Source organism: Macrotis lagotis, chromosome 1 (genome assembly GCF_037893015.1).
Source record: "Macrotis lagotis isolate mMagLag1 chromosome 1, bilby.v1.9.chrom.fasta, whole genome shotgun sequence".
Classification (NCBI taxonomy): Eukaryota; Metazoa; Chordata; class Mammalia; order Peramelemorphia; family Peramelidae; genus Macrotis; species Macrotis lagotis.
Window position 1 is genome coordinate 751,728,244 of NC_133658.1, and position 13,919 is coordinate 751,742,162.

At 36.0% G+C, this 13,919-nt stretch overlaps 1 protein-coding gene across 6 annotated transcripts in view; it reads left to right on the forward strand.

Annotated features, from left to right (window-relative positions):
* The window catches only part of KCNJ1 (potassium inwardly rectifying channel subfamily J member 1), a 60,282-nt gene extending 46,696 nt beyond the window's left edge, over window positions 1–13,586 (forward strand). For 4 of the 6 annotated variants that reach the window (XM_074216346.1, XM_074216345.1, XM_074216349.1 and 1 more), the window contains one exon: window positions 6,822–13,586. In XM_074216346.1, the coding sequence (XP_074072447.1) occupies window positions 6,843–7,961 (1,119 nt within the window). In that variant the 5' untranslated portion in view covers window positions 6,822–6,842 and the 3' untranslated portion in view covers window positions 7,962–13,586. Of the gene's footprint in view, window positions 1–2,004; window positions 2,273–6,821 lie in introns of all 6 variants that reach the window. The other 2 variants (XM_074216348.1, XM_074216351.1) reach the window with 1 other exon arrangement.
* The last annotated feature ends 333 nt before the right edge of the window (window positions 13,587–13,919 follow it).

Below are 13,919 nucleotides of genomic sequence, written 5' to 3' on the forward strand. Positions count from 1 at the left end.
TGTCTCTCTGTCTCTCTGTCTCTCTGTCTCTCTGCCTCTCTCTCTCTCTCTCTCTCTCTCTCTCTCTCTCTCTCTCTCTCTTTCTCTCTGCAGTCCTTTGAAATCTCTAGATCTTTTCTAGATAAGCTGTTTTTTTGAGCCAGGTCTCTTATATTTATAAATCCAAGGATAAGGCTTTACACATTCCTATAAAGGTAATAAATGCAAATTTTAATACTAATTAGTGCTGATAAATGTCATCCTCCCATATTTGGCCCAGGGTTGTAGCCTGTCAAACAAAATTACTTTATGTGGTTCCAGAGAATAAATGAATGCTAGTGAGTAGGTTTTGGTTCAACAGAAGGAATTTCCTAACTAAGAGAATTGTTTCAAATAGAATAGACAGCCTTAGGAGAAAACTTGTGTCAGTGGAGGTATTTAGGCAGAGGTTGGATGAGTAAATGTCAAGGATATAAAGTGAAGTTTCTAGCATTGGGCAAGAAGTGGAATTAGAGCATCTTTAATATCCCACAATATGATTTTATAGATATATATATATATATATACCTTTTGTTGAATTAGTAGAATTCAGGAAGAGGATTTACCATTTATGGTCATACCATTGAGGTTTCCTGGTTGGTATCCTGGTTTCCCTTCAACCCTTAGACTTTCAAGCTTTGCATATTCTACTTGGGTGTTGCCTAAGGATATAGATCAGGTAACACTGGGAAGTTTACATAAAAATTTTAAACTATAAGGACAGACAGTGAGGAGTTCTGCTGATTGCAGGAGTAGAAGTGCATAAGCATTGAAAAGCAGTAATAATGTAATCCATTTGTTTTGCTGGGCCCCTAAGTATACTTTGGTAAATATTAGCCAGAGTTTACTGATTTCAACAGAAAGGAACCTAAAAAACATGTTTGCATGTTATATAACATAACATCAGTAATCTATTAATAATCTGTAAAATATATTTTAACTTTATCTGTGGTTAGACTGAACTATCCTCCATCGATTAAGCCAAATTGGATATGTGAGTTGTTATGAAAATAATGGATTTAGTAGAGGATGAATTTCTTCTATATTCTATCATCTTCTAAGTAGAATTCTTTTTTTTAATCCAGAATAAATTGACTGCTTTGAGTTAATCAAGAATTTTTAAAAATAATTTCAAATGCCATATTTTGTTCAAAGAATCCAGTGAGAGAGAACCATAGAAGGAAGGTTTTCCTAATCAAATAGTGAATGTTGTATGGAAGATCAATGACAAATGTTATTTCTTCCTTATTGTCAGTTGTCAAATATCGTGAATGTGTGTATGCATGCATGCCTATGAGTGGGTGTGGGTTTATGTAGATAGATACTATATATGTACATAGACACTTGCAAAGTTCAATATCTCTTACTGATCAGTACTCGGAATAAAGTTGATATAGGGTAGGTTAGAAGAAGGAGAGTAAATAATTTTTCCAAACCATAAATTCAGAAGATTATAGAATTAAAACTAGAAGGAAATTTTCTAGGCCATCATTTTTCAGATGAGGAAACTGGGAATTTAAGTTACTTATCCAATGTTATACAAATAATAAGACATAGGATTGGGCTCAGGTTGCTGGACTCCAAACCATCACACTTTCCACTATACCACATTCCTCTCCATTTGCTAGGCAGTGTTGTGAAAGACAGTGAGTATATGAAACTCCTAGAAAGGAGTAAATAGTGAACTCCAGGACACTGAATGCCTATAGCTGTAGGTGTCATAAGAACTCTGATCAATGATGATAATAATAATAATAAATAATAATAATAATAACAATGATATTTGACATTTATATAGTACTTACTATCTCAGGTATTATGCTAAGTGTTTTCCAATTATTATCTCATTTGATTCTCCTATTCTTACAAGGAAGGTACTCTTTTTATCCCCATTTTATAGATAAGACAAACAGAGGTTAAGTGACTTTTTCAAGGTCACATAGCTAATAAGTATCTTCCCTGTGTTCTATTTTCTGTGCCATTTAGTTGCTCTGATCAATATAATGACCATTCATGATTCCAGAGGACCAATGATGTGTCTGTCAAGGAGAGAAAGGATGAAAAGAGAAAGAGGGCAAACAGGAAGAAAAATAGGATGGAGGGAAAACACATTGTACTAATACATATTACTGAATGTGAATGGGATGCATTCTCTCATAAAATAGAAGCTGATACAGAGTGGATTAAAAAACAGAATGCTACAATGCTGTTTTCAAGAAACATATCTGAAGCAGAAAGATACCCGTAGATTAAGGTAAGGAGCTAGAACAGAATCTTTTATGCTTTAACTGAAGTTAAAAAAAAAAGCAGAGACTGTAATCCTGATCTCGGACAAAGTAAAAGCAAAAAACAGACCTAATTAAAGGAAATAAAGAAGGAAACTACATCTTATTAAAAGATACCATAGATAATGGAGTAATAGCAATGCCAAACATATATGTGCTAAGAAGTATAGCATCCAGATTCCCAAAGAAGTGAGTTATATGTTCAGGATCAAACAAGACATAGAAAGCATTATGAAATGTAAAACAGATCATCTCAAATACATTAAATTCAAAAGGTTTCGCACAAATAAAACCAATGAAATCAGGATTAGAAGAAAAACAGAAAGCTGAAAAATAATCTTTACAGAAAGTATCCCTGACAAAGACCTCATTTCTCAACAATATTATAAGAATACAAGATATTTCCCAATTAAAAATAGTCAAAGGATATGACTGGACAGTTTTCAGATGAAGAAATCAAAACTATCTATAGATAAATGAGGAAGGGCTCTAAATCACCTTTGTTTAGAGAAATACAAATTTGAAAAACTGCATTACCGCATCATACTTATTATATTGGCTAATATGACAAAAAAGAAAAATGAAAATGTTGGAGAGGATATGGGAAAATTGGGACATTAATGAATTGTTGGTAGAGTTGTGAACTGATTTAACCATTCTAGAGAACAATTTGAAACTATACCCAAAGGTCCTTTGATCTAACAATATCACTTAATAGTTGGTAGTTAATCTGGATTTCAAAGATTTCATAAAAACGGGAAAAAGAAAACATGTACAAAAATATTTATAACAGCCCTTTTCATGGATAAAAATATTGGAAATTGAAGAGATGTCCCCAAATTGGGACTGAACAAGCTGTGGTATATAAATGTAATAGAATACTATCATGCGATAAGAAATGATGAACAGGCAAATTTCAGAAAAGTCTGGAAAGACTTGTATGAACTGATGCATAGTGAAATGAACAGAATCAGGAAAACATTGTACACAGTATCAGCAACACTGTGTGATGATCAACTATAATTGACTTAGTTCTTCTCAGCAACACAATGATCCAAGACAAGGGAGTCATGAAGGAAAATACTATTTACATCCAGAAAAAGAACTGATAGACTTTGAATACAGATCATTTACTTACTTCATTCTTTTTTGTAGGTTTTCCCCCTCTTTGATCTGTTTCTTCTTTCAACACTGTGACTAGTATGGAAATATGTTTTACATGGTTGCACATGTATAGCCTACATCAAATTGTCTACCATTTTTAAAAGAGGGGAGAGGATAGAGGAAGGGAGAAAAATTTGGAAATGGCAAATCATTCCATCATCTTTGCTGAGAAAATGCCAAATGAGGTCACAACTGAAAAAAAATGACTAAATATTCCTAGTTTGTAGAAACTTAATAAATATTTATCTGATGACTGACTAATCACTACAAGGATTTATTTTATTTTTAAAAACTGAGTAGAAGAATGTGGAAGGGAAAGAAATTAGATTTATGCTCTTTGTTTCAAAAAAATCCCCAAACATTGAGTACCTGAAATTCAGAAAGTTTGACTGTTGGTTAGTAATGTTTTATCATGATATTGTGCCATAGATATGAAATTTGAGGTCAGAAAATTTAGATTGAAATCTGATCTTTGCTATTTATAACTATGTAACTTTGGGCAAGTCAATTCCAATCTCTAAGCCTCAGCTTCCTCATCTGTAAAATGGTGAACTCTAAGGGTCCTTTCAGTTCTAATATTCACGATCCTATGTGCTTTATAGGACCTTGCAAGTCAATCAGTCAGTCAACAAACATTTATTAAATGCTTTTTACTTATCAGGTGCCTTGCTAAGGTGGAGCATACAAAGAAAGACAAAAAGTTTTCCTATTCTCAAGGGAGGAATCAGTTAGAAGTTTCAGTAAATAGAGCACTGGACCTGCAGTGAGGGAGTTCAGAGTTCAAAATAGGCCTCAGACACTCACTAGCTGTATGACACTGGGCAAATCACTTATCCACTGTCTTAATACACTGAAGAAGAAAATGACAAACCATTTCAGTATCCTTGCTAAGAAAATCATTTAAACAGTATGGACAGTACTGAACAACAGCAATAATATTATCTCAGATAGCTCGCATTCTAATGAGAGTTAATACTCAGTTTTACTGATAAGGAGAATAAAGCTCAGAGAGGATAAATTACTTGTTCAAAGTCATATAGGAAATTGATTGGAGAGTCTGGACAGGAGCCCTTTTTCTTCTGTCTACCAGACCTCACAGTGACCTGGTTTAAAAGAAACCATTCTATATGTAAAGGATACTCCACAGAAGTGGCATGGAGCTTCTCCCAGAGGTCAGAAGCAGGATTGTTGGTACAAAGTAAATCTGAGAAGGAGTGGAGTAGTGGAGGTTGGGAAAGAAGAGATTGTAGGCTTTTGGTAGCATTAATTTCACACTTTTCAAGGCTGGGCTAATATGCAGTGTTGGTAGCCTTTGTGGCTACGAAAATATATTTAGCTTTTAGAAAACAACATTCACCGAAAAAAGATAAGTTAGTGAGAAATTAGCACCATTTAAAAAGGATTCTTCTCTTTACAAAAGACAATATATTTGTGTTGGCTTACCAATCTTTAGCTATTTCAGGAAAAGATTTTGTTGTGGAAGCAAGGTAAAGAACAGCAGTGGAACCTATTGATTTAGAAGTTGGGAAACATAGACTTTGAACCTTGATTCTAATACTTCAATTGTGTGATCTGGGCAAGTCATTGAACCTCTTTGAACCTCAGTTTCCTTATCTGGAAAATGGAGATTATGTTGTTGCCCATGTGTTACAGTGAAAAGAATACTGGCTTTGGAATCAAGAAGATCTGAGTTCACATCCTTATTTCTGAGACCTACCTACCTGTGTAACCTTGACCAAGTCACAACCTTCCTGGGCTTCAATTTCCTCAGTTTTAAATGAAGGATCAGACAGCTCTGACATGCTTTGCAATTCCAAATCCATGATCCCATGATAAAATGAGATTATTCATGAAAAGTGCTCTATAAATATCATTTATTTTAAGGAAGATGAAGAAAAATTCAAAACTGATATTGAAGAATCACTGCTAACCACAGATCAATTAAAACTATTACAATGTCCTAATAATTATCTAAGTCATCATATGAAATTCAATTAGTGAAAGTCAAGTTTATATGCAGTCTTTCCCCTGTTGGGTAAAGTGAGGCAACCTTGTATGAAAAGACCAACTGAGAGAATGAAATCCTTTGCACATTGGGACAGGATTCATGAATGGGTGAGGGTGAGACAAATGTAAAGGTGACTGTTGTAGGTGGATGTTGTAGTTTCATCATTTAGTTATCTCCAACTTTTCATGATCCCTTTTGGGGTTTTCTTGCCAAATATTTCCTTCTTGATCTCATTTTGCAGATGAGGAAAGTGAGGCAACAGGGCTTGGTGACTTGCTCAGGGTCACATAGATTATAAGTGTAGAGGCCACATTTGAACTCAGGTTCTTCCTGACTCCAGTGATTTATCTTCTAAGTCAGTCACCATTTGCCTCAGGATGGGGTAAGAAGTCAGGGTGGGAGATTTACCCTTGGTGTAGACAAATAAAGCAGTTTCTCTTGCATCTAGGACCTCCAGCTTCAATTATGAGTGTTTAGAGTAGAAGATGGATTAGAGGTATTCTTTTGTTAGCACATCAGTGAAAAAGTCAATCAGTATTTTCTACCTTAGATTCCCTATTATAGCAATAATATTAGATCACATTTACTCTTTGCTTTAAGGTTTATCAAGTTCAAAGTAGGCAATGAGACAGCAGTAATTGTATTATGATCATTTTACCTAGTGTTGCCTTTCTCTGTTTTCATCTGGCTGAGGCAGTAAACAAGATACCACTGAATATCTCCCTTCTTTAGAACCAGACTCTAGTCAGCTATACTTCCTGGATGTTGGGGATGTATAGATTGATGAAGGATAATTTTGAATTTTATTTAAAAACTGCATTTGCATTTGACTCAAAGTGTCAGGAAAGTATTTCTAAACACAGTGAGCACTAGAATCCTTTTCACTCTTCCTACCTTCTCTTTTAAGGTTGATGGTGGCAAGTGGTATAAGAGTTTTCTATAGAGAGTTTCATTCCCTTCTTTAAGATAATTTAAATCCCACCTTCTATGGGACCTGGTCTAGGGACCCACTAGAATAGACTGAACTTGTGTCTAAATAGTGCTAGGACCAGAAAATGCATTCCAGGAACACTCATTGAATTTAATCAAATTTTAATGATATTAGAGAAATCTAACTTTGTGCTATGACACTATTATTACTAAATATCTAAGCATCATCAGCCTCCTTCAGTAAAGAATTCCTTTAGAGAAACCATACCCCTAAGTTAACCCAAATGGCCCAACAACCAGTCCAGTAATGTAAAATCTCTTTTTGTATAGCTGTCAGTGCTTGAGTCATTTCCTTCGTTGTAGCTATAAATACAATTATATATTTTTTAATTTTTTTACTTTGATATGTTTTCCAGATTGGGATATTGACAGAAAGGATGTTCAAATATATCCGGAAATATTTTGCTGTTCACCTTTTTGGACATTCTCAACGTAGAGCCAGACTGGTCTCCAAAGATGGAAGGTGTAACATAGAGTTTGGCAATGTGGAAGCACAATCAAGGCTTTTCTTCTTTGTGGATATCTGGACAACAGTGCTTGACCTCAAGTGGAGGTATAAAATGACCATTTTTATCACTGTCTTCTTAGGTAGCTGGTTCCTCTTTGGTCTCTTGTGGTATGCAGTAGCCTACATTCATAAAGATCTTCCAGAGTTTCATCCATCTAACAACCATACTCCATGTGTGGATAACATTAATGGCTTAACCTCAGCTTTCCTATTTTCTCTAGAAACCCAAGTTACCATCGGTTATGGTTATAGGTGTGTGACAGAACAATGTGGTACCGCTATCTTCCTTCTCATCTTCCAGTCCATCCTTGGAGTTATTATCAATTCTTTCATGTGTGGTGCCATCTTAGCCAAGATCTCCAGACCAAAGAAACGAGCCAAAACCATCACCTTTAGTAAGAATGCTGTCATCAGCAAACGGGGTGGGAAACTTTGTCTCCTGATTAGGGTGGCTAACCTCAGGAAAAGTCTTCTGATTAGTAGTCACATTTATGGTAAGCTCTTGAGGACCACAGTCACACCTGAAGGAGAAACCATTATTTTGGACCAGATTAATATCAACTTTGTGGTTGATGCAGGCAATGAAAACTTGTTCTTTATTTCCCCACTGACTATCTATCATGTTATTGATCAAAACAGCCCTTTCTTCCACATGGCACCTGAAAACATTCTGCAGCAGGACTTTGAGCTGGTAGTGTTTCTAGATGGAACAGTGGAATCAACCAGTGCCACCTGTCAGGTCCGGACATCCTATATCCCAGAGGAAGTGCTATGGGGTTATCGTTTTGCCCCCATAGTGTCCAAGACTAAGGAAGGGAGGTATAGAGTGGATTTCCATAATTTTGGCAAGACAGTGGCAGTAGACACTCCGCATTGTGCCTTATGCCTCTATAATGAGAAAGATGCCAGAGCCAGGTTGAAGAGAGGCTATGACAATCCCAACTTTGTCCTGGCAGAAGTTAGTGAAACAGATGATACCAAAATGTAGTTATGACTGATTAGCATTAAAAAAAGAAAAATACTATGGAACATGATAATTTAGAAACAATTAGAAGCAATCAGAATATTCAGGGACACTTAAATAGGACAAGAACCTTCAAAGAAAATTAGGGTACGATTTCTTTTTGAATTCTGTGGTCTGATCTTACAAAATACAGTATTACCAATTTCAGGTAGCTGAAGTATATAGAAGTCTCTTTAAAACAACTGAATTAGGACAGCACATAATATGAATTTAAGTTCCTTGAGGGCAGGAGCTACTTCATTTTTGCCTCTGAGTTCCTAGGGACTAGTCTAGTGTCTTCATTTTCTTAATTTCCAGAGCCTGTTATTGGGGTAAACTGATACGAACATTTGAAGTAAGCAAATTTCAATGTCTTCCTCCATACCCTTATAATCTGGGAGTTCTTTTTAGCAGTATTGATGATTGGCATATGCATGGGCTTTTGAAGGAAAAGATCTGTCCAAGTTTTTATTTTGTGTTAAGCCAGAGTCTTTGCAACAGATCATGTCTAACTGATAGTGTCTATTTAAGTAAAAGAAGCTGAAGAATCGAGGTAATTATATAGATAATTCAGATGGTGGAAAATCCACAGCATCTATTAAGAGACAAAATAAGGATATATTTTCTTAATAATCTAGTCTAGTTGTCTACATTATCATTAATTATTTTTTGCTATTCCCCTTTGATTCTTATGCCTTTTACTTACATGGGGTCCCAATGAAAATTGACCCCAATAAATGCACTGCAAGCTAATAATTATGGATTTTGAGAGAGAAGGGATCTCATTGGACATCTAGTTGAACCTCCTTGATTTGTACAGAAGGAAACTTGAGACTTCAAGAGGTGAACTGATTGAAAGTCTCAGCCATAGAATTATTCATTTTGGGTAATTTTTTTTCTAGAAAGTTAAACAAGGTTCATGAAATATTATGGTGACAGAGAACACATAAATATCACTTTGAAGTTCAAAAATAGGATGTCAAAGAATAATTTTTCTATTCCCTACCACCATCCTTCAAAAAGTTGGGAATTTCTCAGGGTAACTGTAATCTCACTTGATTCAGCTGATGTCGAGAATCAAGAACCAGCTCTCTTATAACACTGTCTTCCATCAAATGAAACATGGACTAAACTAGAGGAGAGAACCCAGTCTGCCAGAAAGAAGAGGAGGTTGTTGAACAAAGGGAGTAACTGTGTGGCTAAACCATACAAATCCAACTTTAAAAATAACTCTTGGGCAATGGGCCACACCTCCTACTCCTGGCTGTCGGTACCCACAAAGGTCCAGCAATTGCTCAATACAGATGAGCCCACTTAGGCTGTGAATACCCACACCTACAGTGGAGTAGAGATCTGGAGTCTAAACCATTTTCTGAAAGAGCCAAATAAACTCAAGACCCATCTTGGTCTCTGGCCAATTTCAAAGTTTCAAATTTCTGTTTCATGTTATATGTATAGACAGACACATCTTAAGGCAGTGGATTGAAAACTGTACCCATACATCCTTGCAAAGATGAATACTTGATTTGAAAGCTGTGACAACATTTTTCCTAAAAGACACTCTTATATTCTCCCCTATGACTGATATTACATATGATTGAGTGAAAATTCGATTTGGCCTATCTTTTTAAGAGATCCAACAAGGAATTTAAAGGTATGGAGTTATACTTAAAATGGAATCTCAACAAAGCCTCACAGAAAGTTCATCGGCTTGCCTGTAGAGCTTAATATGGCCTAACTCTTTCCAAAAGAGAAGTGAGAATAGATAATGAATGGAGTGAAATATAACAGTCAAGAAACTGGTCTTCCAACTATCTCCCCCATCCCTTCCTCCTTCTCTTTCCCAGGATATAAGATTGTACTAGGTTTTATTCAATTTCTTCTTGCTGCCATTTTGAATGTGAACTACAGAAAATGGTACCTGATTATAAGCAGGAATTGATTTTTGTCAAAGTGTTAATTAATATATAAAATCTGTAAATACTAAATGCTTTTTTTAAAAGCAACATTTATCATTAGAAAATAAACTTATTTAAAACAACAATATGGAGATAGAATGAGTTTTTTTCCCTTGGAGAGAGGCAGATTTATCAGGGAGGTGATCAAATAAAATACACTTGTTATTTGGTTATCCCTCTACTGCAATGCTATTCTCTGTCCACTTACAATCATCGTCTTTTATTCATAGTTTGATGTAAAACATTTTATAAACAAGGAATGTATATTATTTTTAAGTAGTGATGAAGATAAGGGGTTAATCCATCTACATACTTTAGTCCTTGTGACCCAATATGACATTAAATGGCTAGTTGTCTGGGTCTTCTATGGCTATGAAACAGAGCAGCTAAGTACCCCACCCAGGGATTGGTTTGCTAATCATTTATATTTGCTAGAGTATACCTGACTATGATTAAGAGAAGTCTAACTTCATCATGGTCTAATTACCTGATCTATCGTTTGATCAGTCAATAAACATTAACTGCCTACTATGTGCCAGACACTATGTCAAATACCAAAAGTACCCCCCACAAAACAGAAAAAGATAGTTCCTGCCTTCAAGGAACTTATACTCTAATGAGAAAGAAAATAAATGGAAGGAGATGTTGAAGCAAAGGGACATGAAGATAAAGTCCAGAGGGGGAGGGCCACATGAAAAAAGAACAGTCATAGATAAGTCATTGGAATTTGACTTTGATATGTCTGTCTTCACCTACCCTTGTCCTTATGGGATTTGCTTTTGACTTCATATAATCTCTAAAGGTTTTAGAGTTCTCACTTTCAAAATTATTTTACATATACACATGTATATACACATATACATAAACTTATATATGTATTTACTTATCTGTTTGGCATGTTGTATTCTCTCAGTAGAATGTAAGTTTCTCAAGGGAAGAAATTTTCATATTTGACTTGTAGTCTCAGCACTTAGTATAGTACATTATACATAAGAAGTGTTAACAAATATTTATTGAATTGAAAAAGAATAGATTTGCCTTATGGACCTTAGAGTACAATTGTTAAATGCATTACTCAATATTCATAATGTGCATTGTGTGGGACAAGATGCTAGTGAATGTATGAAAACAGTAAGTGCCCTGGGGAGGTATATTTAATTTTCTGAGCCACAAAGAAGCTTTGATTAAACTGGTTATTTTTTGTCTGTTCTTTGTGTCCCCTTTTCATGTTTTGTTGCTACTTTTATAAGGCAGAAAATTGGATTGAATTGGTGAATCCAGATCAAAGCCTCTCCTTTCTATCTCATTCGCTGCTTCTTCTTAGAGTGCTGGGGGCTGCCTTCCTGCAGTCAATATTTCCACTGCCATTGATCTCCTGAAAGATGCCAGTTTAGCAGAGTAGTCATGGGAACTTTAACTCTGAGGATCTGATTTCTGGCTCTAATGCTCCCTGGCTCTTAGAGGACCTTAGAGTCTGAAAGAGCAAAATATGACACTAGATTTGAGGTTTGGTAGTTGACTCTAGAAGGGAAGTTTATAAAAGTTCAATATATTAATATCAGAAATGAAAATCATTTTAAAAGGAAAGGAGTGGATCCTATATGAAGAGTTTTTATGTCTAAGAAGGGATGGGAAGCAACTTTCTCAATTTGTACTGAGAATGGTCATGCATTACAGCAAAATTAGATAGCAGGAAAAAGATTCTGGATATAAGAATTATAAGACACTGGGATGTATGACCAGAGAGGTTGTGAAGACTCCTTCCTTGGAGATTTTTAAATAAAGCGATTCTGTGGTAGCATAAGTGGGAAGCTGTAGCAATGGAGGTAGTGGGAGACTTTAGGTGGGTAATTATTTTTCCCTATGAAACTCAAGTTCCTCATCTTTAAAAAGAAAGAGTTGGACTATATCATCTCTATGGTCTCTTCCAGCTCTATGTCCTATGACCTCAGAGTCCCTATGTATCACATGACTCCTATACTATTATTCTATAATGGATAGTTAAGCAATAGTTAATATTTAATATATACTTATTAAGGACTACAATATATTGTGCCAAGTGCTGGGAATACAAATAAGAAAAAGAATGACTGTCCTTGTTCTCGAGGATTTTACAATATAATAATAAGAGAAAACAAAATACAAGATGAAACTGAAGCAGGGCACAGGGACATGATGTTCATGATGTTCATGGAGTTGATGCAAGGCAGAACAGCGGGTGGAAAATAAAAGTTTAGCTGGAAAGTTCTGAGACCTCCATAAAAAAAGACTTTGGGATAAATTCATTGCTCTAACTCCCAACTTTGCAATTGCAGGGGAGAGGCAGCTAAGAGTGCTGAGAGGGTGTTGAGTGTCAAAACCAGATCAACCTCCTTAATGATGAAATTTCAGGGAATGAACTTATCTGGGGTAGTGGGAAGCATTATGTTCTTGGAGTCAAAAACCAAACAGAGTCACTAATGGAAAATGAAATGAAAAGTAGAGTCAAATAACTCACTTCCTGCTACCTTCTCTCCACCTTAAACAGAGAAACAATAAACATATAAACATGTAACTGGGATGTTGGTGTGAAAAGTTTGGGGTGGACATGAAACCATATTTCTTTGGGCATTCTGGCGGACACTGATCTCAGCTTTGGTGTCATATTCATGGGCAATTTTCCCCCAGTGAATCTAACTGCAACCAGACACTGAAATCTATCCTTGTGTGACTACTTCAAGTATTGTTGTTTTTGTTGTCTTTCCTACATCACTCAGATTTATTCTCAGGACAAGGAACCTGATTTTCATGAAGTGGCTGATGAGCATTGAGGGAAATAGGGAACCACTGACATTTTCTGTATTTGGAAAGTGGGGTAAAAATTAATTCACCGTTCCAGTGAGTATCAATCCTCTTAACCAAACTTTTGGCTTACTCAGAGTTTCATGACAAGTCACTTGTGACCAGACCTTCTGAATCCCCTTTAACCAATCCTGGAATATAACTGAATAGAATATTGCTCTGACTCTTTTAGATGTTTGGCATATTCTCCTAATCCCAGTCTAGTTGGCTACCTCCAAAATTTTTTAAATAATGAAAGAATTTACTAACAGAACTTCAAAATGGAAAAGAATGCTTTGAGTTCCCTATCCTTATATAGGATGATCACTTTAGAGCAGAAGGACCTCAAAGACTGTCTAATCCAACTCCCTCATTTAACAGAGGGGGAAAAAAAGAGCTTCAAAATTAAGTGACTTGCCTAAGGTCACACAGGTGACAGAAATAATATTTGAAGTCAGTTCTTCCCATTGTATTACACCATTCCTTTTAACTTGCAAATAGGGGATGGTATCATATTTTATGAAGTGGTTAACCTAAATGACCTTCAAGATCCTTTCATACACTTAAGATTCTAAGATTCAAAGAATCATCCTAGAGTATAAAGGCCCCAAATCCCCTCCATCCCTTGGGGTGGCAGATATGCAAATAAGCTGAGAGGTGGCCCTGCCCCTTAGCCGTTATTGCCAGCCATTACAGGAAACAGAATGTCAATCAAAGCTTGACAGAGGAGATAGAGCATTTTATTTTGGAAGCCAGAAGTTTGCGAACAATGACTGGAATTTCCTCTTTCTGTCCAGCAAGGGCCGTTTGTCATTGGGGAGATAAAAGTCCAGGGGCAGGGAATAAAGGTTATCGGAACCACGGCAGCCCAGAGCCATGTGTGGGGGGGTAAGAGGGAGGAGGGGTTATGAAGGAAATCTATTTCAATGCCTGTCATTAAGTTTCCATTAAAAGAACATTCAGTTAGGAATTCAAAAATAATTTAATCTCCCTGGCCAGATGCACCCAGCTGGACTCCTTGGAGCTGGGCTTTGCTCAGAGGATGAGTTGCATTGAAACTTAGCTGAAGAGGCCAATAAGATCATGCTTGGGAAGAAAGTAGGACCAAATTTAAAACGTATTTTGAATGACCCAGGTCTTGGATTCAATTCATTTTGTTGTTGGA